Source organism: Vulpes vulpes, chromosome 15 (assembly GCF_048418805.1).
Source record: "Vulpes vulpes isolate BD-2025 chromosome 15, VulVul3, whole genome shotgun sequence".
In the NCBI taxonomy this organism is placed as follows: Eukaryota; Metazoa; Chordata; class Mammalia; order Carnivora; family Canidae; genus Vulpes; species Vulpes vulpes.
The window spans coordinates 59,515,615-59,539,223 of record NC_132794.1 but is presented as its reverse complement, the minus strand read 5'-3'; the positions used below and the strand labels follow the sequence as shown (position 1 = coordinate 59,539,223).

Sequence of the window (23,609 nt, the reverse complement as noted above, 5' to 3'; positions counted from 1 at the left end):
CAACATAGTACTGGAAATTCTAGCTTCAGCAATCAGACACACACAAAAAAATAAAAAGCATCCAAATTGGTAAGGAAGAAGTAAGGCTGTCACTATTTATAGATACCATGATACTGCATATAGAAAACCCTAATGTCTCCACCAAGACAACTATTAGCACTGATAATTTGGTGAAAGTTATAGGACACAAAATTAATAAACACAAGTTTGTTGTGTTTCTATACACTAACAATGAAGCAGTTAAAAAGAGAAATTAAGAAAACAACTCATTTACAATTGAACCAAAAATAATAAAATACCTAAAAATAAATTTAACCAAGAAATCAAAAAAAAACTATACTCTAAAAACTATGTTGTTCAGAGAAATTGAAGATGACAGATGTAGAAAGGTGCATCATGCTCATATGTTATAAGAATATTGTTAAAATGTCCACACTACCCAAAGCAAACTACAGGTTCAGTGTAATCTCTATCAAAATAGTGATAGCATTCTTCACAGAACTAGAACAAATAATCCTAAAATTTGTATGGAACTACAAAAGACCTCAAATAGCCAAAGCAGTCTTGAAAAAGAATAAAGCTGGAGGTATCAGAAGCCTACACTTTAAGATATACTACAAAACTGTAGTAATCAAAACAGTATGGTAATGGCACAACACTAGACGTAGAGATCAATAGAACAGGATAGAGAGACCTAAGATAAACCCACACCAATATAGTCAATTAATATTACATAAGGGGTAAGAATATCCAATGGAGGAGACAATATCTTCAGTAAATGATGATGGGAAAAGTGAACTACTTTTTAATATACCAAGCACACAAACTCAAAATGATTACATACCGGGCAGCCCTGGTGGCTCAGCGGTTTAGCGCCGCCTTCAGCTCAGGACATGTTCCCGGAGACATGGGATCGAGTCCCACATCAGGCTCCCTGCATGGAGCCTGCTTCTCCCTCTGCCTGTGTCTCTGCCTCTTTCTCTCTCTCTCTCTCTCTCTCTCTCATAAATAAATAAAATCTTTTAAAACATGATTAAAGACCTAGATGTCACACTTGAAACCATAAGCCTCCTGAAAGAAAAGATAGGCATGAACTTAACATGTTTCTGGATATGTCTCCTGAGGCAAAAGAAACAAAAGCAAAAATAAATTATTGGGACGATACCAAAATAAAAAGTTTTTGCACAGGAAAGAAAACTATCAACAAAACATAATGACAACTCACTGAATGGGAGAATATATTTGCAAATGATATATCTGATATGGGATTAATGTCCAAAATAGATGAAAAACTTATATAATTCAACACCAAAAATAAGCAATCCAATTAAAAAATAATTGGATCTATATAGACATTTTTCCAAAGAAAACATACAGATGGCCAACAGACACATGAAAAGATGTCCAATAACACTATCCATCAGGGAAATACTAATCTAAACCACAATGAGATATCACTTCACACCAATCAGAATGATAAATATTAAAAATAAGATAACAAGTATGGGTGAGGATGTGGAGAAAGGGAATCACCATGCACGGCTGGTGGGAATGTAAGTTCTACAACCACTGTGGAAAACAGTATGGAGGTTCCTCAAAAAATTAAAAATAGAAGAACCATATAATCCAGTAATTCTACTAGAGAATATTTACCCAACGAAAATGAACACATTAATTTGAAAATTTTATATGCACCCTTATATTTATTGCTTCATTCTTTATAATAGTCAAGATATGAAAGCAACACAGGTGTCCATCGATAGATGAATGGACAAAGAAGGAGTGGTATACACACAGAGGCACACATGCACAGTGGAATATTACTTGTCCATAAAAAAGAATGAGATCTAGCCATTTGTGATAAAAGAATGGACTTAAACAGCTTATACTAAGTGAATTAAGTCAGAGAAAGACAAAAAGCATATGATTTCATGCATATGTGCAATTTAAGAAACTAAACAAACAGCAAAGGAACAAAAGAGAGAGGCAAACAAGAAACAGACTCTTAATTATAAAGAAAAATCTTATGGTGACCAGAACGGAGATGGTAGGATGGGTGGGATAGGTGATGGGGATGAAGGAGGGCACATGACATGATAAGCACCAGGTATGGTATGGAAGTGTTGAATCTGTGTATTGTACATCTGAAACTAGTATAATACTGTATGTTAACTAGAATTTAAGTAAAAATAAAAACAATGAAAAACAGGTGAATATACAAATAAGACTTAAAGACAATAAACCGGTGATTGCCCAAATGGAGGTGGGAGGGGAGACGAGTGAAACAGATAAAGGGTATTAAGAAATAAAAACTTTCAGTTATAAAGTAAATCAGAGATGAAAAATACAGCATAGGGAATATAGTCAATAATATTGTAATAACATTGTATAGGAACAGATGGTGACTACACTTACCATGGTAAACCCCAAGCAATGTATAGAATTGTCAAATTAATGTTATACCCTGAAACTAATATAACACTGTGTTAATTATACTTCAATAAAAGAAGTCGTATTTTCATTAAACATTTAGGAAACATCCACTATATGAAAATAAATGGTCTAGAGCATTTTAATCCATTTGTTGAAGAAGAGGGAAAACACAAGTCAATCTTCACAAGTGAAACTTGGAAAAGAAAGTAAAAAGAAAACAGTATATTTTTAAAAAGTAATAGAGCTAAGCTCAAATATATTATGGTAAGTATAAGTGGACTAAATTCACCTGTAGAAAGGCAAATTCTCAGACTGAATTTAAAACTAAGCTATATGGAGAGCACCTGGGTGGTTCAGTTGGTTAAATGTCTGCCTTCCAATCAGGTCATGATCCCAGGGTCTGGGATAAAGTCCTACATTGGGCTCCCTGCTCAGTGGGGAGCTTGCTTCTCCCTCTCCTACTGCCTCTCCCCCTGCTCCTGCAAGATCTCTCTCACAAATAAATAAATAAATAAAATCTTAAAACTAAATAAAATTAAGCTACATGAGATACACAGGGTGCCCGGATGGCTCAGTTGGTTAAGCAGCTGATGCTCAGGTCAGGTATGTGAGATATAGCCCCAGGTTGAGCTCTGTGCTGGGTGTGGAGCCTGCTTGAGATTCTCTCTGTCCCTCTTCCTCTGCCCTTCACACCTTCTTTCCCTCTCTGGGAGGCAAAAAAAAAAAAAAAAAAAAAAAAGAAAGAAAAAAGAAAGAAAAGCTATGTGAGATACACATAAAACACATTAAGACTTACAGAAGGAGCTAGAAAAAGTTCTATCATGGAAATAGTGATTATATCAATTTGGTAGAGGAGTATTAGTAGCATAGAGAAACTATTTTAAGTAAAAAGCATTTAAGAAATTAATAGGATTATTAGCAAAGTTGAAAGAAACAATTTATCAGGAATACAGAAGTCCCAAAACATGTACCCAACAAAAAAAGCTCATATGGAGTATCTACAAAACTGATCAACTAAGCCATAAATTAGTCCATTAAATGCTAATCACTGAATATACAATATATGTCCTCTGAATACAATGTAGTAACAAAAATAAAGTTCATTTGGTTTGTCTTTGAGAGAATAAACACTCTAAATTGAAGAGTCAAAATAATGTCACTTATTAAATATTTTTCTCTTTCTAAAGCTTTTATGGATACAGTTTCTGATGTTGTAAATATTCTTTTCTGTGTATGCAATAATAATAAAAATTTTTAAAACTCAGAATATTCAACTCAGAATGTTAGAAAAGTAGCTTCAGGGTGAATACAAAGAGGGCAGAAAATGAGTCTAAATAAGAAAAGAAATAAAATAGAAAACAAACAATATGGAGTCAAAAACACCAGAGAAATCTCTTGAAGTACTGATTTAAAAAAAAAAAAAAAGAAGAAGAAATACAAATCAGGCAAAAACAGCAAAATTTATAAACTGTATAATTATATAAACAATTTAATGAAATTTGAAATTTTAGGAAAAAACAATGTTCTGGAGAAAAATGTAAATTATCAAAATTGACTCAAGAACAAGTATTTAAAGAACATGGATGTGATTATCACACTAAATTTGAAGGTAGTCAAACAACTAGTCTGAAAAAAATTACAAGACGGTTTTATTTATTTTATTTATTTTTTAAGATTTTATTTATTTGACACAGAGAGAGCACAAGCAGGGGGAGAGGCAGGCAGAGGGCAAGGGAGAAGCAGGCTCCCCACTGAGCAGGGAACCCAACATGGGGCTCGAACTTCTGGGATAATATACAAGCTGAAGGCAAACACTTAACCAACTAAGCCACCCAGGTGCTCCCACAAGATGGGGTTAGAGGCAAGTTTGCCCATCTTTCAAGGCAGAGAAACAACTTTAACTTTATACAAACTATTCCAGAAAAGTGATAAAAAGGACACCTTCCCAACTTATTTTACAAAGCTAGTTTATTGATGCCAAGATTGCTCAAAGACAGTAAACCATAGGCCACCAATGCAAAATCTTATATAATTAGCAAATATGTAAGAAAATCAAGGTCAAGAGAGTTTCAGTAACTTGTCCAAGTTCCCCCAACTAGTAAATAGTGGAGCTGGACATATATCTACCTGTGCTCTTGAAGACAAGACTGCTCTTGAAGAAAAATAGAAGTAGGACCAATAACAATACTTGTAAACAAGAAAAAATTATTTAAATTTGTGATTAGATGGAGTCCCATATCAGTGCACACTGGAATCTGACTCTCCGCTGCAAAGGTGACCCAGAGGCACTGGATTCAGCATGTACTCTGGATACCTCTCTTCCCCACTTCCCAGACAGCCACCTGCTCTGCCTGGTGAGGCAATTTTCTTTTTAATTCCCACAAACTGTGAGATAAATACGACTACCTTCCTTTTACAGATGAGATGAAGAAGTCTCAGGGAGGCAAAAAGTATCGAGTCCTGGAAGGTAATAAGAGGTAGAGCTGAAATTCAAATTCAGGCCATATCACTTCAATTACGTCACGTGGTTTGAAATAGTTCCTGTTCTTGAGGAGAAGTCCAAAGTTAAGAGGTGTATGGTGAGCCAGCAGCATCCTGACTGACCCGAGGCACCAGACAGGTGTTCTGACCTGTTTCCATGTCACCTTTCTAGTATTATGCTAGGGACAGGGCCCAGGTCTGATCAAATTATTCCCATGCATAATTCTTGTAAATCCCTTTCATCAGGCCTACACTTTAGTATTAGAAGGAGGGCCTCTTCTCTCCTGGATAAAGCAAGCTTGACTGAGAATTGACACTTTCTGGAAGTAAGCCTTTAGATCAGCCCCCCAGCCACAGTAAGATACAAATTAACTAGACAGATACACAGCATTCTAGAATCCCTTTCAGGTTTGGGGGTTTACATTCCTCACTTTACTTGAGTTTCCAAAAATCCTCATTTGGCACTGTCAATTTAAATACTCTCACCTGTTGGAAGACTTCATTATGACCTGTAGCAATAGGAGTGCAGAACACAGTGTTTCAGCTCCCCACTCACTCTATTATAAGCCTCATGATGGCAGGGATTTATAGCTAGTTGTTCACTGTCTCATTTCCAGAATCTGAGACAATGCTTGACACATAGTAGACACTCAATTAATATTTGAATTTGACTTATTGAACGGTTTTACTTGGATTGCCCCACTGTTGGGGCTATACCTAGGAAACTATCACTCTATGAAATCAAGCACAAAACTGGATAATATAGTGTCAGGCACACTACTATTGTGATCTATGGACACCAGATTATTATTCTTTCTTGTGTTACTAGGCCAGATAGAAATGCTCAGCAATTACGGTCCTTAAGGGCTTTTTAGACTGAGATTTCTGATCAGCCCCAATAGCTCCCTGTGGGTGAAGTAGAATTGGTGATGGATAGGGGCACATGGCAGTGCTTCACCCACGGCTTACAGAGTGTCAACGGGGGTGGTTCTGGCTAACCCACTGTCACCTTACATTAGACTTTAGAGCCCTTTCCTGCCTTGGAAGAGCTGACTGAACTTTTTACCATACATCTCTTTAATTAAAACAGATGTGTTACTGTTTGATATTTTCCACATGGCCAAGCTGTTTTCCTTCAGGTAAAGACACATATTTCATGCTTTCACATTGAGGGTGCCTAGGAAGACTTTCAGCATGGTAAAGTGGAAATTATTTGCTTCAGCATTTATGTTAGTGCCCATGTAATGACTTAATGTGACAGCTTGTCAAGGGTGACATTTGATACGCCTGTTGTGTAGAAGTCATATTTCATTTACTTTTTGAGACATGGGCCCCAGGGAAATGGGCTTTAGGAATTTGAGAGGGAGCTGATGGACTCCTTTCATCCACCCAACACCCACACAGAAAAGTATTTTACATAGGTCTTCTGAAACTGAAGAAATACAATGTATTTTTAAGTGGATGAAAAGTCGATCAATAACTAATTTAACCATAAAGTGAGGGTGTGCTCCCCATTCAGGACCTCAGAGAGTGGAGTAGCTCTTCTAATTTCTATCTCTTTCCTATAAACTTTTCATAGGAATAAAAATTTGTACTTCAGACCAAATACCATATTTTAAATTTTTTTGAAAGAAGGAATAATATAAGAATTTAATGATAAAAACCCTCAATCTTGATTACCCCTTCAAAAACAAAAGACTAGATACTTCAAGATTCAGCAAGCAATATGGTGCTTTCTCTTACGCCAGAGGATGTTTAATTTTTCTTATATCCAAACTACAGTAGACTGGCTGGGCAGGAAGGAGTTACCCGGTCACAACATCCACTGCACATCAGAATTGCTGGATAGTTTTTTAAAAACCCCTTATATCCAGACCACATCTGAAGCCAGTTAAATCAGAATCACTGGGAGTGAGACCCAGGCATCTGCATGGTTTAAAGCTCCCACAGGTGATTCTAATGAGCCGAATTTAAGAATCCCTGACCTAGATATTTGCAGCCTACTTGTATTTTCTAATCATGTTGGGTCTTTCATTCAACAAGAATTTACAAAGTATCTACCTCATGCCAGACCTTGTACTAAGCAATAGGGATCAAAGTATTTCACAAGAACAACAAAGATGCAGTGCTACCTTTAAGAATATTAGCATCTAAAGGAAAGGTTTACAAAGAGGTAAAGGAGTGATCCCTGGGTGGCACAGCGGTTTGGCACCTGCCTTTGGTCCAGGGCACGATCCTGGAGACCCGGGATCGAATCCCATGTCGGGCTCCCGGTGCATGGAGCCTGCTTCTCCTCTGCCTGTGTCTCTGACTCTCTCTCTCTCTCTCTCTCTATCATAAATAAATAAAAATTTAAAAAAATAAAAAAAAACAAAGAGGTAAAGGATCTACACCCTAAAAACTACAGAACACTTCTGAAAGAAATTGAGGAAGACACAAAGAGATGGAAAAATATTCCAAGCTCATGGATTGGAAGAATTAATATTGTGAAAATGTCAGTGCTCCCAGGGAAATTTACACATTCAATGCAATCCCTATCAAAATACCATGGAATTTCTTCAGAGAGTTGGAACAAATCATCTTAAGATTTGTGCGGAATCAGAAAAGACCCCGAATAGCCAGGGGAATATTGAAAAAGAAAACCAGAGCTGGGGGGCATCACAATGCTGGATTTCAAGTTGTACTACAAAGCTGTGATCATCAAGACAGTGTGGGACTGGCACAAAAACAGACACATAGATCAAGGGAACACAATAGAGAACCCAGAAATGGGCCCTCAACTCTATGGTCAATTAATATTCGACAAAGCAGGAAAGACTATCCGCTGGAAAAAGGACAGTCTCTTCAATAAATGGTGCTGGGAAAACTGGACAGCCACATGCAGAAGAATGAAACTAGATCATTCTCTTACACCAAACACAAAGATAAACTCAAAATGGATGAAAGATCTAAATGTGAGACAAGAATCCATCAAAATCCTAGAGGAGAAGATAGGCAACACCATTTCTGAACTTGGCCACAGAAACCTCTTGCAAGATACACCTATGAAGGCAAGGGAAACAAAAGCAAAAATGAACTATTGGAACTTAATCAAGATTAAAAGCCTCTGCACAGAAAAAGAAACAGTCAACAAAACTAAAAGACAATCTACAGAATGGGAGAAGATATTTGCAAATGACCTATCAGATAAAGGGCTAGTTTCCAAGATCTATAAAGAACTTATTAAACTCAACACCAAAGAAACAAACAATCCAATCATGAAATGGGCAAAAGACATGAAGAGAAATCTCACAGAGGAAGACATGGACATGGCCAACAAGCACATGAGAAAATGCTCTGCATCACTTGCCATCAGGGAAATACAAATCAAAACCACAATGAGATACCACCTCACACCAGTGAGAATGAGGAACATTAACAAGACAGGAGACAACAAATGTTGGAGAGGATGTGGAGAAAGGGGAACCCTCTTGCACTGTTGGTGGGAATGTGAACTGGTGCAGCCACTCTGGAAAACTGGGTGGAGGTTCCTCAAAGAGTTAAAAATAGACCTGCCCTAACCCAGCAATTGCACTGTTGGGGATTTACCCCAAAGATACAGATGCAGTGAAACGCCGGGACACCTGCACCCCGATGTTTCTAGCAACAATGTCCACAATAGCCAAACTGTGAAAGAAGCCTCGGTGTCAATCGAAAGATGAATGGATAAAGAAGATGTGGTTTATGTATACAATGGAATATTACTTAGCCACAGAAATGACGAATACCCACCATTTGCTTCAATGTGGATGGAACTGGAGGGTATTATGCTGAGTGAAGTAAGTCAATCAGAGAAGGACAAACATTATATGGTCTCTTTCATTTGGGGAATATAAATAATAGTGAAAGGGATTAAAGGGGAAAGGGGAGAAAATGATTGAGAAATATCAGTGAGGGTGACAGAACATGAGAGACCCCTAACTCTGGGAAACGAACAAGGGGTAGTGGAAAGGGAGGTGGGTGGGGGGTTGGGGTGACTGGGTGACGAGCACTGAGGGGGGCACTTGACGGGATGAGCACTGGGTGATATGCTATATGTTGGCAAATCAAACTCCAATAAAAAATATCCAAAGGAGAAACAGGCAAGATGGCGGAGGAGTAGGGTCTCCAAGTCACCTGTCCTCAACAAATTACCTAGAAAACCATCCAATCATCCTGAAAATCTACGAATTCGGCCTGAGATTTAAAGAGAGACCAGCTGGAACGCTCCAGTGAGAAGAGTTCGCGCTTCTATCAAGGTAGGAAGACGGGGAAAAAGAAATAAAGGAACAAAAGGCCTCCAAGGGGGAGGGGCCCCGCGAGGAGCCGGGCTGAGGCCGGGGCGAGTGTCCCCAGGACAGGAGAGCCCCGTCCCGGAGGAGCAGGAGCTGCACCAACCTTCCGGGGGAAAGGGGCTCCCCGGGAATTGGAGCAGGATCCCCAGAAAGGCGGGGATGCCCTCGGGCTCCCGGGGACAGTAACAGAGGAACTGCGCCCCGGGAGAGTGCGCCGAGCTCCCTAAGGGCTGCAGCGCTCGGCGGGACCCGGAGCAGCTCGGAGGGGCTCGGGCGGCGGCTCCGCGGAGGGGGCTGCGCGGCTCCGGGAGCAGCTCAGTGGCGGCGGCTCGGGCGGAGGAAGAAGCTCCGCGCGGAGGGGGCGGCGCGGCTCCGGGAACAGCTCAGCGGCGGCGGCTCGGGCGGAGGAAGAAGCTCTGCGCGGAGGGGGCTGCGCGGCTCCGGGAGCAGCTCCGAGTGACTCGGCCTGCGGCTCCGCGAAGGGGGCTGTGGCCGGGAGCGCGAATCCAACAGCGCAGGCCCCGGAGCACAGGGCGCCGGGACACAGCCCAGGATCCGGCCTCCCCCGGGACAGGCAGAGGCCGGGAGGGCCCAGGACAGCAAGGACGCTCCTGCCTGGAACTGAGCAGATCAGCAGCCCCGCCCGGGAGCCCCCGGGCCCTGCAGACGGAGAGCCCCGGAGCTACTGCGGGGGCTGACTCCAGGGTCCCAGAGCTGCCCCCGCCACTGTGGCTTCCTCCCAGGGCCTCACGGGGTGAACAACCCCCACTGAGCCCTGCACCAGGCAGGGGCAGAGCAGCTCCCCCAAGTGCTAACACCTGAGAATCAGCACAGCAGGCCCCTCCCCCAGAAGACCAGCAAGACGGACCAGTTCCAAGGGAAGTCAAGGGACTTAAAGTACACAGAATCGGAAGATACTCCCCCGTGTTTTTTGTTTTGTTTTGTTTTGTTTTGTGCTTTTTTTTTTCTTTCTTTCTTCTTGATTTCTGATTGCTTCCCCCACCCCACCCCACCCTTTTTTTTCTTTTTTCTCCTTTCTTTCTTTTTCTTCTCCACCCCCCCTTTTTTTTCTTTCTCTTTTTTCTTTTTCTCTTTTCTTTCCTTCTCTCTCTTTTTCTCCTTTTCCCAATACAACTTGTTTTTGGCCACTCTGCACTGAGCAAAATGACTAGAAGGAAAACCTCACCTCAAAAAAAAAGAATCAGAAACGGCCCACTCTCCCACAGAGTTACAAAATATGGATTACAATTCAATGTCAGAAAGCCAATTCAGAAGCACTATTTTACAGCTACTGGTGGCTCTAGAAAAAACCATAAAGGACTCAAGAGACTTCATGACTGCAGAATTTAGATCCAATCAGGCAGAAATTAAAAATCAATTAAATGAGATGCAATCCAAGCTAGAAGTCCTAATGACGAGGGTTAACGAGGTGGAAGAACGAGTGAGTGACAGAAGACAAGTTGATGGCAAAGAGGGAAACTGAGGAAAAAAGAGACAAGCAATTAAAAGATCATGAGGATAGATTAAGGGAAATAAATGACAGCCTGAGGAAGAAAAACCTACGTTTAATTGGGGTTCCTGAGGGCGCCGAAAGGGACAGAGGGCCAGAATATGTATTTGAACAAATCATAGCTGAAAACTTTCCTAATCTGGGAAGGGAAACAGGCATTCAGATCCAGGAAATAGAGAGATCCCCCCCTAAAATCAACAAAAACCGTTCGACACCTCGACATTTAATAGTGAAGCTTGCAAATTCCAAAGATAAGGAGAAGATCCTTAAAGCAGCAAGAGAAAAAAAGTCCCTGACTTTTATGGGGAGGAATATTAGGGTAACAGCAGACCTCTCCACAGAGACCTGGCAGGCCAGAAAGGGCTGGCAGGATATATTCAGGGTCCTAAATGAAAAGAACATGCAACCAAGAATACTTTATCCAGCAAGGCTTTCATTCAAAATGGAAGGAGAGATAAAGAGCTTCCAAGACAGGCAGGAACTGAAAGAATATGTAACCTCCAAACCAGCTCTGCAAGAAATTTTAAGGGGGACTCTTAAAATTCCCCTTTAAGAAGAAGTTCAGTGGAACAATCCACAAAAACAAGGACTGAATAGATATGATGACACTAAACTCATATCTATCAATAGTAACTCTGAACGTGAACGGGCTTAATGACCCCATCAAAAGGCGCAGTGTTTCAGACTGGATAAAAAAGCAGGACCCATCTATTTGCTGTCTACAAGAGACTCATTTTAGACAGAAGGACACCTACAACCTGAAAATAAAACGTTGGAGAACCATTTACCATTCAAATGGTCCTCAAAAGAAAGCAGGGGTTGCCATCCTTATATCAGATAAATTAAAATTTACCCCAAAGACTATAGTGAGAGATGAAGAGGGACACTATCTCATACTCAAAGGATCTATCCAACAAGAGGACTTAACAATCCTCAATATATATGCCCCGAATGTGGGAGCTGCCAAATATTTAAACCAATTAATAACCAAACTCAAGAAATACCTTGATAATAATACACTTATACTTGGTGACTTCAATCTAGCTCTTTCTACCCTGGATAGGTCTTCTAAGCACAACATCTCCAAAGAAACGAGAGCTTTAAATGATACACTGGACCAGATGGATTTCACAGATATCTACAGAACTTTACATCCAAACTCAACTGAATACACATTCTTCTCAAGTGCACATGGAACTTTCTCCAGAATAGACCACATACTGGGTCACAAATCGGGTCTGAACCGATACCAAAAGATCGGGATAGTCCCCTGTATATTCTCAGACCATAATGCCTTGAAATTAGAACTTAATCACAACAAGAAGTTTGGAAGGACCACAAACACGTGGAGGTTAAGGACCATCCTGCTAAAAGATGAAAAGGTCAACCAGGAAATTAAGGAAGAATTAAAAAGATTCATGGAAACTAATGAGAATGAAGATACAACCGTTCAAAATCTTTGGGATGAAGCAAAAGCAGTCCTGAGGGGGAAATACATCGCAATACAAGCATCCATTCAAAAACTGGAAAGATCTCAAATTCAAAAGCTCACCTTACACATAAAGGAACTAGAGAAAAAGCAACAAATAGACCCCACCCCCAGCAGAAGAAGACAGTCAATTAAAATTCGAGCAGAACTCAATGATATCGAGACCAAAAGAACTGTGGAACAGATCAACAGAACCAGGAGTTGGTTCTTTGAAAGAATTAATAAGATAGATAAACCATTAGCCAACCTTATTAAAAAGAAGAGAGAGAAGACTCAAATTAATAAAATCATGAATGAGAAAGGAGAGATCACTACCAACACCAAGGAAATACAAACGATTTTAAAAACATATTATGAACAGCTGTACGCCAATAAATTAGGCAATCTAGAAGAAATGGACGCATTCCTGGAAAGCCACAAACTACCAAAACTGGAGCAGGAAAAAATAGAAAACCTGAACAGGCCAATAACCAGGGAGGAAATTGAAGCAGTCATCAAAAACCTCCCAAGACACAAGAGTCCAGGGCCAGATGGCTTCCCAGGGGAATTCTATCAAACGTTTAAAGAAGAAATCATACCTATTCTACTAAAGCTGTTTGGAAAGATAGAAAGAGATGGAGTACTTCCAAATTCGTTCTATGAGGCCAGCATCACCTTAATTCCGAAACCAGACAAAGACCCCACCAAAAAGGAGAATTACAGACCAATATCCCTGATGAACATGGATGCAAAAATTCTCAACAAGATACTAGCCAATAGGATCCAACAACACATTAAGAAAATTATTCACCATGACCAAGTAGGATTTATCCCTGGGACACAAGGCTGGTTCAACACTCGTAAAACCATCAATGTGATTCATCATATCAGCAAGAGAAAAACCAAGAACCATATGATCCTCTCATTAGATGCAGAGAAAGCATTTGACAAAATACAGCATCCATTCCTGATCAAAACCCTTCAGAGTGTTGGGATAGAGGGAACTTTCCTCGACATCTTAAAAGCCATTTACGAAAAGCCCACAGCAAATATCATTCTCAATGGGGAAGCACTGGGAGCCTTTCCCCTAAGATCAGGAACAAGACAGGGATGTCCACTCTCACCACTGCTGTTCAACATCGTTCTGGAAGTCCTCGCCTCAGCAATCAGACAACAAAAAGACATTAAAGGCATTCAAATTGGCAAAGAAGAAGTCAAACTCTCCCTCTTCGCCGATGACATGATACTCTACATAGAAAACCCAAAAGACTCCACCCCAAGATTGCTAGAACTCATACAGAAATTTGGTAGCGTGGCAGGATACAAAATCAATGCCCAGAAATCAATGGCATTTCTATACACTAACAATGAGACTGAAGAAAGAGAAATTAAGGAGTCAATCCCATTTACAATTGCACCCAAAAGCATAAGATACCTAGGAATAAACCTAACCAAAGAGGTAAAAGATCTATACCCTGAAAACTATAGAACACTTCTGAAAGAAATTGAGGAAGACACAAAGAGATGGAAAAATATTCCATGCTCATGGATTGGCAGAATTAATATTGTAAAAATGTCAATGTTACCCAGGGCAATTTATACATTTAATGCAATCCCTATCAAAATACCATGGACTTTCTTCAGAGAGTTAGAACAAATTATTTTAAGATTTGTGTGGAATCAGAAAAGACCCCGAATAGCCAGGGGAATTTTAAAAAAGAAAACCATAGCTGGGGGCATCACAATGCCAGATTTCAGGTTGTACTACAAAGCTGTGGTCATCAAGACAGTGTGGTACTGGCACAAAAACAGACACATAGATCAATGGAACAGAAAAGAGAACCCAGAAGTGGACCCTGAAATGTACGGTCATCTAATATTCGATAAAGGAGGAAAGACTATCCATTGGAAGAAAGACAGTCTCTTCAATAAATGGTGCTGGGAAAATTGGACATCCACATGCAGAAGAATGAAACTGGACCACTCTCTTTCACCATACACAAAGATAAACTCAAAATGGATGAGAGATCTAAATGTGAGACAAGATTCCATCAAAATCCTAGAGAAGAACACAGGCAACACCCTTTTTGAACTTGGCCACAGTAACTTCTTGCAAGATACATCCACAAAGGCAAAAGAAACAAAAGCAAAAATGAACTATCGGGACTTCATCAAGATAAGAAGCTTTTGCACAGCAAAGGATACAGTCAACAAAACTAAAAGACAACCTACAGAATGGGAGAAGATATTTGCAAATGACATATCAGATAAAGGGCTAGTTTCCAAAATCTATAAAGAACTTATTAAACTCAACAGCAAAGAAACAAACAATCCAATCATGAAATGGGCAAAAGACATGAAGAGAAATCTCACAGAGGAAGACATGGACATGGCCAACATGCACATGAGAAAATGCTCTGCATCACTTGCCATCAGGGAAATACAAATCAAAACCACAATGAGATACCACCTCACACCAGTGAGAATGGGGAAAATTAACAAGGCAGGAAACCACAAATGGAGAGGATGCGGAGAAAAGGGAACCCTCTTACACTGTTGGTGGGAATGTGAACTGGTGCAGCCACTCTGGAAAACTGTGTGAAGGTTCCTCAAAGAGTTAAAAATAGACCTGCCCTACGACCCAGCAATTGCACTGTTCGGGATTTACCCCAAAGATTCAGATGCAATGAAACGTCGGGACACCTGCACCCCGATGTTTCTATCAGCAATGGCCACAATAGCCAAACTGTGGAAGGAGCCTCGGTGTCCATCGAAAGATGAATGGATAAAGAAGATGTGGTTTATGTATACAATGGAATATTACTCAGCAATTAGAAACGACAAATACCCACCATTTGCTTCAACGTGGATGGAACTGGAGGGTATTATGCTGAGTGAAATAAGTCAATCGGAGAGGGACAAACAGTGTATGTTCTCATTCATTTGGGGAATATGAATAATGGTGAAAGGGAATATAAAGGAAGGGAGAAGAAATGTTGGGAAATATCAGGAAGGGAGACAGAACATAAAGACTCCTAACTCGGGGAAACGAACTAGGGGTGGTGGAAGGGGAGGAGGGCGGGTGTTGGAGGGGAATGGGTGACGGGCACTGAGGTGGACACTTGACGGGATGAGCACTGGGTGTTTTTCTGTATGTTGGTAAATTGAACACCAATAAAAATTAATTAAAAAAAATATCCAAAAAAATAAAGGAAAGATTTATGCAAAATAATAAAATAGCTTACAAAAATAATAAAGCAGCAGCTTGCGTTTTTTTTTTCTTACTATGCTCTAAGCTATGCCAAGTGTTAAACACATTTCCACTCCCTTAATAATCTGTCTTATTATCTCACTTTACAGATGAAGGAAAATCAGACTCAAGGAAGTTAGATAACTTGCTAGATATAACAATGCTAGTTTAGCGTACAGATGCGAGTCACCCCAAGCAACCTTCATTCTTGCCATATTACACTATAGAGGTCATGATTAAACGCTACAAAAGCCCAGAGGAGGAAACAAAATATTCAGTCAGAAGAGGAGGGAGATGTTTGGGACAGCTTCATAAAGGAGGCAAAACTTGAACCATACAAAAAAAAAAAGATAGCAAGATTTTTTTCAGGGGGGGAATTACAGATAAACTGTGTGAGGATGGAATAGCATTTATGAAAATGGATAGGCACATGCATATTTGATCAGCAGAGGAGAATCTGTATGATAGTGAAACTAAGGCCCTGAGGAAATTTGTTGAGGTCATACTTGCCCCATATTCCTAGTTATTTCTGGAACTTCGGAATCAATATTACAACTGAGTGGCTTAAGCAGAATCATTTTCCCCTGGACTATGAACAATACGTAGTCATTGACTCTGCACCTACCAGTTCCTCATTGTTTAGTGATGTCCTAATCACCATAGCCAGGGAGAGTCCAGATTTCCGGGCAGCCAAAGTCTAAAATTAACAGAATTAGGAGTTATTGGCATGTGAGGTGGCTGCCATGAATCTATTGCTCAGCAGCACATGAAAATGTAAGAATGCAAACTATAATTAGTTTTTCTTTAGTCAATAGGGATCGGCTATTTTCAGTAGTCAGCTAGTTCATCCAAAATGTGGAATCATAGAACATCAAAAATGAAAAAAGTCCCCATGTATCACTGAACCCAATCCCTACATTTTGCAGATGACAAAACTGAGGCTCAGCAAGGCAAAATGATCACCCGTGGGTTTCTAGGCTAGCAAGAGGCTTCTATAACTTTGCTTTTCCCTAAGGAAAAACATATGAACATTCCTTTATAAAACATAGCCACTGGTACAGAGCCAGATGGTCTGTGCAATGTCACTGATACAAAAGTCATGTTAGATGATCCTTGAGTTGTTCACAGTTCCTCAGAATATTCTTTCATATCTAACCAGATTATTTTTCTAAGTATTCGTTTTATAGATGAAAACCATTATAGCCAGATTGGTTTTCCATTCTCAACACTGATAATTTAGGTGATTAATTAAAAGTCAAGTCCATTTAGTTTCCCTACTATAAAATAGAACCATTACATTGCTCCTACCTGAAATGTGTGTGCTATAATGCACTTAGCAGTGCTGTAGAGAACTTTGGAAATCAGAAGTTTTATATGGGAATGCTCAATATGTTATCCGATTAGGAGCAAAGGGAAGTCATAGTAGAATTATGTACCTGGGCTTCAATGTTTCTTTTTGGAGCTACAAAGCCATAAACTCAGATAAAAATTCAGCACTATTCTGAGAAAGTCAATGTCCACCCATCTCCATCTCTACTGTGTAAACCTTTCGAGGGCTTACCTCCAAGGACTCATCTAAGATGATCTTCCAACTCTGACACCTATTATCCTTAAAATTATATCTGAATTCTATTTTAGTCTGTATCGGCATCTGTTGTATATATAATTTGGTGTATCTTTCAGAACTGAACTAGATTGTAAATTCCTGGAGAACCCAAATTTCTTACTCCTTATTCTTATTTTCTTTTTATTTCCCCATCTTGCCCTCTTTTATCTCAAGAATAAGTGCAGTAAATACTGAGAAGTATAGAAAATATTAAATTGAAAATCACTTACCATGGCCTGAAGATTCCAAGTCAGAGGAAACAAAATGTAAATAATTAGACATAAGAAAGGTGAGAAAAGAGCAAAATGATGTTAAAATAAACCTAACACTTTAAAATAATGTCACTTTACAATGGCAGAAATATGAGCTGTTCGGACATGTCATGCTTTTCAGTATAAGATCTTTCCAATCAAGGTTTTAACTTTCCTAATTTAAAACCACTGTGATGGTTTTCAGATGACAGTTTCCATTGTAAAATTAAAAATTGCTGATATAAAAAACTCTGTACATTGTTGCTGAAAGGGAAATTTCTATTTCTCTTAGATAAAACATATTTTCATGTCATAAACTACTAAGAATATGCCTCCAGAAAAAAATGTGAAGACAATTTAGATAATAGAAAACACTTTGTTTCATGCTGATAGGCTATTTATTTTTATAACCTAATGCAGACCACTATCAATTCTTTTTATCTGTAGGTGGTCCCCAGCATATTTTATTATAGGAGAATTTGAGTTACTGAAAGTTATGTGTAGGCTTCATAAAGGTTTTGATAACTTGGGAGCCACAAGATAGTTGAATCACTTTTTAATGTAATTAGATCTTAATAAATAATTGGTTAACATTATGTGCTGCTTTTTAAAGTAGAAAATTCACTGCTTTAAGGTGAGGAAGTTCAGGTCAAGACTCAAAGCGTGTATTAAACTTGCGGTCATTTGCAACATTGTACACATGAAAGCCCAATTGCAGCAGCTCACTTGGCATGCTGTGTGAGGTTTGTGACTTTTTGCGGTCTTAACTGTTTGTAATTTCAACAACATAAAATGCTGGTGCCTGTCTGGGTGGTCAGTAGGGCCTGCAACTCTTGGTTTGGGGTCATAAATTCAAGCCCCACAGGGACTTTGGTAGAGGGGAGAACACTTTAAAAAAAAAGCTGTCAGAAGGTTACAGTTATTTCATTCATCTAATAGATTTTAAAGAAATGATAAGTGCAATACTTGGTATAATCCAGTTTCTTATATATTTTATTCTATGAAATACAGGCAAGGCACTTAATATGAAGGCCAAAATGATATCTAATGAATAAAAAGGTGACACATGCAATCAAAGAGAATTAACCAGGAGTGACTTACCACATCTCGTACAATAGGCAAAGTTTTCTTCCTGCGGAGATCTGGCATACTGTCAATTCCGTAAAGTCCTCGTCCGGCCCTAAAAGGAAAAACAGGAATGATTTCAATGGAAACCAGACTTTAAGAAAAAAATCTCCTGCTCATGGTAAAAACGCTGTGAAAAAGATTAAATGTATACCATTTCAACTTGTTCACAATAGGAAAGATTCAAGCCTCTAGGACCTTTACCCAGTGAAGAGGCGGAAAACTAGCTACCAAAGTGATCACTTGTATTCCTACATAGTTCTATACGCTGAAACTTCAAAATATACCTGGGCTAGTTTGACACACAGTTTTCCTGTCATTATCACAGAGAAGATAAAATTGTTATACGAAATTTTGTATCTCCAGGAAGAAATAGAACTAAACCATTAACGGTGGAAGTTTGATATGCAACGGTAAAAACAAAACAAGACAAAAAAACATGTATTTGCAAAAATATCATTCTTTTTGGATGTGTTGCCTCTTCGCATTTAAACCCCAAAGTGGTATCTCAAAGAGCCATAGCTGCATTTAAAATATTTGTAGTAACCCTTATACCAGAATTTTTACCTACCTGAACTTATTCTAAGGAGAAATGGCAACGAGATTAATTTCTTGTACAAGGATATTCGCTATGACATTTTTAAGAGTCTTTATTAATTTATTTGACACAGAGAGCATAAACAGGGGGAGTGGCAGGCAGAGGAAGAGGGAGAAGAGGACTCCTTGCTAAGCAGGGAGCCTAATGGATGTGGGGCTCCATGAGGGGCTCAAACCCAGGACCCTGGGATCATGACCTGAGCTGAAGGCAGATGCTTAACTGAGCCACCCAGGCACCCCGATATTTCTTTTTATAATAGCAATAAAAGCTAGGTAACCTAAATGTTTATTGAATGAGTTATATTGTCCAATGGGAAGAACATAATAATTAAAGTGAATGAATTAAATACATATGTGAATAGATGAAAAACATTCACAGTGCATTAAGTGAGAAAAGCAAGTTTGCATATTGGTAAGTTTAATATATCATGTGCATGTGTTTATATATGCACAGAAAATATCTAGAATGATATTCATTAAATTGATAACTAGAGTTACCTTTATGGAGTGATAATGGGTAGAAAAAAAAGGGAAGATTCTCACTGTTCTAAATTTGGTAATAGTTAATGTTTTTTTATACTAAGCATTGCCATTTTTACAATTTAAAATAATCTTAAAATAGATTCATCTTTATTAAAATGAGTTTAATACATTGAATTTGATTTTTGTTCCATCTAAGGTAGGTTTGGTTATACAACTAAAAAGATGCTCAAGTCACTGATGACCACTTCTCCTACACTCACTCGACCTACAAAACTCCTGCTTAACTTTAGCTTAGAGTCAACTTTTTTCAGCAGGTACACTCAACTGAGAGGCCTGAGTGTTATCTAGGCACCTCTGCTACAGCAGACTGCAACAGTCGAGAATATGTTGTCAGCATCTCACAGGCCAGTTTTTCTCTGACACAGAGACGGCCTCTTTTCTCCTGCTACTTAGCTTAATAAAGGGAACATTTTTCCTTATTGGATTTTTCTTAGTAGCCATAGTCTTAACTCTAATACTTCTAGTTGTATCAATCACTAGCTTGATCATCTTGAAATAATTCACTCATACAACTCATGTGAAATAATAATAAAAGCAAAATATTAATAAGGATAGAATGTTGATAAATATTAATGTTGTAACTTATATGTTTGAAAGTGAGGATTGGGTATCTGGGTGGCTCCGTTGGTTAAGTTTCTGCCTGTGGTTCAGGTCATGATCCCAGAGTCCTCGGATTGAGTCCTGCATCGGGTTCCCTGCTCCGTGGGGAGCCTGCTTCTCCCTCTGCCTCCCTCTTTCTCCATATCTCATAAATGAACAAACAAAATCTTATTTAAAAAAAATAAAAAAGAGAGTGAGAATCAATTTCAGTAATAAATGCTTCACTCTGTCATATTCCAAACATCAAATTCATGGGAAAAGGGTTGTATAAGTACATTTCTAGAAGAATCTCTTGAGTTTCATTTACTCCAATCTAAGGCTCTGAATCTAAGTAGTTTCTATTTTCTGCCCCCTGTGAAGAGAATTAAAAATGACATAAAGCATAATTAATAAATGTTTTTCTACCACACTACATGGCAGTCATACTAACTAGCTGCCTTCTAGTGTTCTGAAATGTCTTGACTGCTAAACAATGTGACTTTAATAACTATGTAAAGATACATATTCAATTGTGATAATGATTGAGAAAGTGATTTACAAACTACAAAATCTAATATATAGGTGGGCTATGGGCTTTTCCTCACTAAATGATTTGTTTTCCTTCTCACAGAATTAAATTCAAATTCCCAAGAGCACCTAGAATTTTGAGCAAACTTATATACTCACAAATTCAGGAATCAGTCACACACACTTATTTTCTTGGGTCTTATACGTCACTCCTTTGCTTGTCTCATCAGAACAGAGATAGCCAAGGACCCAGGCCAAACCTCAGCATTATAAAATAATGAGCCCAACTTAGAAGACACAAATCCAAAATTTATCTCTGTCCTGAGTTTGTCATTAATTTCATCAAACCCATATTTTGTAATTTGTAAAACTCAAATGCAATAAAAATGTTCTCTTAATCTTTACAGCCTTAAAAGTGCTCAAAATCATGTTGTGTTTCCTTAGTTTTATCTTTACATTATTACTATAAGACATTTGTATAAACATATACCATCATTTCCTATTCATCAAGTAATAGTAAAACTTTTATTGCAAATCTGACTCTTAGAAAAAAAAAAAAAAGAGAGAAAGAAATGGCTTCCCTAATGGCCTTACCTCAAGAGAGGAGAAGTGCATGGTAAACACTATAAAGCTCTATACAAATGTAAAACATTTTTGTAATATTTATTCAAAGTGTTCCTAACCAAGAGACATATGGGAGATAGGCAAGAAGTCAAGTTCAAAGAGATCAGTTAAAATCTAGAAAATACCTAGCTTCAATGGTGAAGAGCTCAGGGGGAGTCATCCAGACAGGAAACCACAGACAAACTCTGAAAGTGAGATCTGATTTTATGGAAGAAGCAGTCTGATTTCAGCCCTTTTCAGAATAGCTGATGTGACTAAAAGCTGTTGCTAACCATAAATGGCAAACTAGGTAACAATATTTAATATTTATGTGGTGTTTACCAGGAGCCAGATGTAATGCTAACATTTATAGCCAACTTTTACATATATTTCTCATTTTATTCTCAAAAAAATCAATAAAGTATTGTTATAATTATTTGAGTAGGAAACGGATGAAAGGATTGTTTAGAATCATTCCCATAATTACTGTCTAAATCATAGATAGCAGTCTCTGGATTTGAACCCAAGCTCTAGGACTTATCATTTCCTACTACTGCTTCCATGATTGGATTATCCATATTTACAGCAATAATATGAACTGAGGCTTACAATTAATCTTATTTCAGTTTTAATGAAACGAAAGTTCATCAGCTTATCCAGGTCTAGAAATTTATGACAGAGTTTGAGTTCAACTGAAGGACATTGTTACCCTAAAGCCCACATTTCTTATATGTATATATACACATACATGCACACATGCATATGCTTTTTTTTTTTAGGAAGATATAAAAGGTCTATTCCAGTTGATCTAGAGTTGTTACTACTATGTGAACTGCTTTCACTGTATTTCAAGACAGTATTATCCTCATATCAGAAACCCTGTATTATTGTACAAAATAGTCCCAATCTTCCCCAAACAGTCCCTCTTCAACTATTCAGGAGGCTTTCAGACTATAGGAATTACAAATGGAATGAAAATATCAGGTCTATGGATATATCGGGAGAGTCAATCACCATATAAAGTTAAGAAAATGGGGGTGTCTCAGTAGTTCAGTCCATTAAGCATTAGTTTTTTTTTTCTTTCTTTTAACATGTTATTCGCTTATTTGAAGAGAATGATAGAGAGAAATGAACAGGGGGAGGAGCAGAGGGAGAAGCAGACTCCCTGTTACACAGGGAGCCCAACATGACATGGGGATCATCTTAGGATTCCAGGATCATGACCAGAGCTGAAGGCAGATGCTTAATGGACTGAGACACCCAGATGCTGCTAAGCATCTGACTCTTGATCTCAGCCCAGGTCTTGGTCTCAGGGTTATGAGTTCAAGTCCCATGTTGGGCTCCATGCTGGGCATGGAGCCTACTTAAACAAACAATAAAACTTAAAAAAAAAAAAAGGATTAAATTTCATAAATTGTGATGCATTCTAATTCAGTATTTGTTTTATATTACTTAGTCAATATTTTTCACAGTTTTCTTAGTTCTTTGTGTAAATAAGGAGTTTACCAAGTTTAACAAAATCGGAGATATGAAAGTATATTGCTGTATACGTTGACTCAGATTCAGTTATCCCTCTTGTTACAGAACAATACAAATTATCTAAGGGATATATATTCTATAATTGTTAAAGAATCTGATATCTAAGGTAGAAAAGGTAAGAGCTGATTTTTATATATATTAATAATTATCTTAATTCAAAATTGGTTTGATAACATACTGAATATATATTGATTGAAAAAGAACTGAGAAGGCACCAAGAATATCATGCGGAAACTATCAAACAGATTTTCCAAAGGTAGGACTTTCTGATTATGGGATAAAGTTGTGCTGTTTCCACAAGGGGGTGGTTGATGGTTAATTGGCAATATTCATAGACTAGCTTATATCCATTAGAAATCAGAAAATTAGTAGACTCTTTATATGCAAAGGAGTTGTTAAATTAATTGAAGACTATAAGCCTAAAGAAACAAATCACAGCACTTCTGTTTATTTCTGTTTCAAAGACAATTATTGAGCAAGGCTATGTAATTAATCTTTTTTAGTATTATGGAACACTAAGGCAATGTAAAAGATTAATAATGAATCATTTTAAATCCCTCTCCTGTAATACAGCTGTCTTCTCTTTCAGACTTAAAAACAGCTCTGTATTTATTTAGTTACTTAATGGTAAACATACAATAATTTACTTTGCTTTTTTTGTTGTTGTTGTTCTATATTTTACACACATTTTAACAATTTTTCTGATGATCATTATACCCTTTAATAACTCACTGCTCCTTATTAGGATATATTATTCAGGATATTCCCTTTTTTTTTCTTTCA

General features: G+C 38.3%; 1 protein-coding gene across 1 annotated transcript in view; it reads right to left on the bottom strand.

Moving 5' to 3' along the window:
- The window catches only part of UNC13C (unc-13 homolog C), a 589,248-nt gene that overhangs the window by 346,765 nt on the left and 218,874 nt on the right, over nucleotides 1-23,609 (bottom strand). The window contains exons 8-9 of the mRNA XM_072738579.1: nucleotides 18,414-18,492; nucleotides 16,081-16,152 (exon numbers count right to left, since the gene is read on the bottom strand). Coding sequence (XP_072594680.1) covers nucleotides 16,081-16,152; nucleotides 18,414-18,492 — 151 coding nt within the window. The remainder of the gene's footprint in view (nucleotides 1-16,080; nucleotides 16,153-18,413; nucleotides 18,493-23,609) is intronic.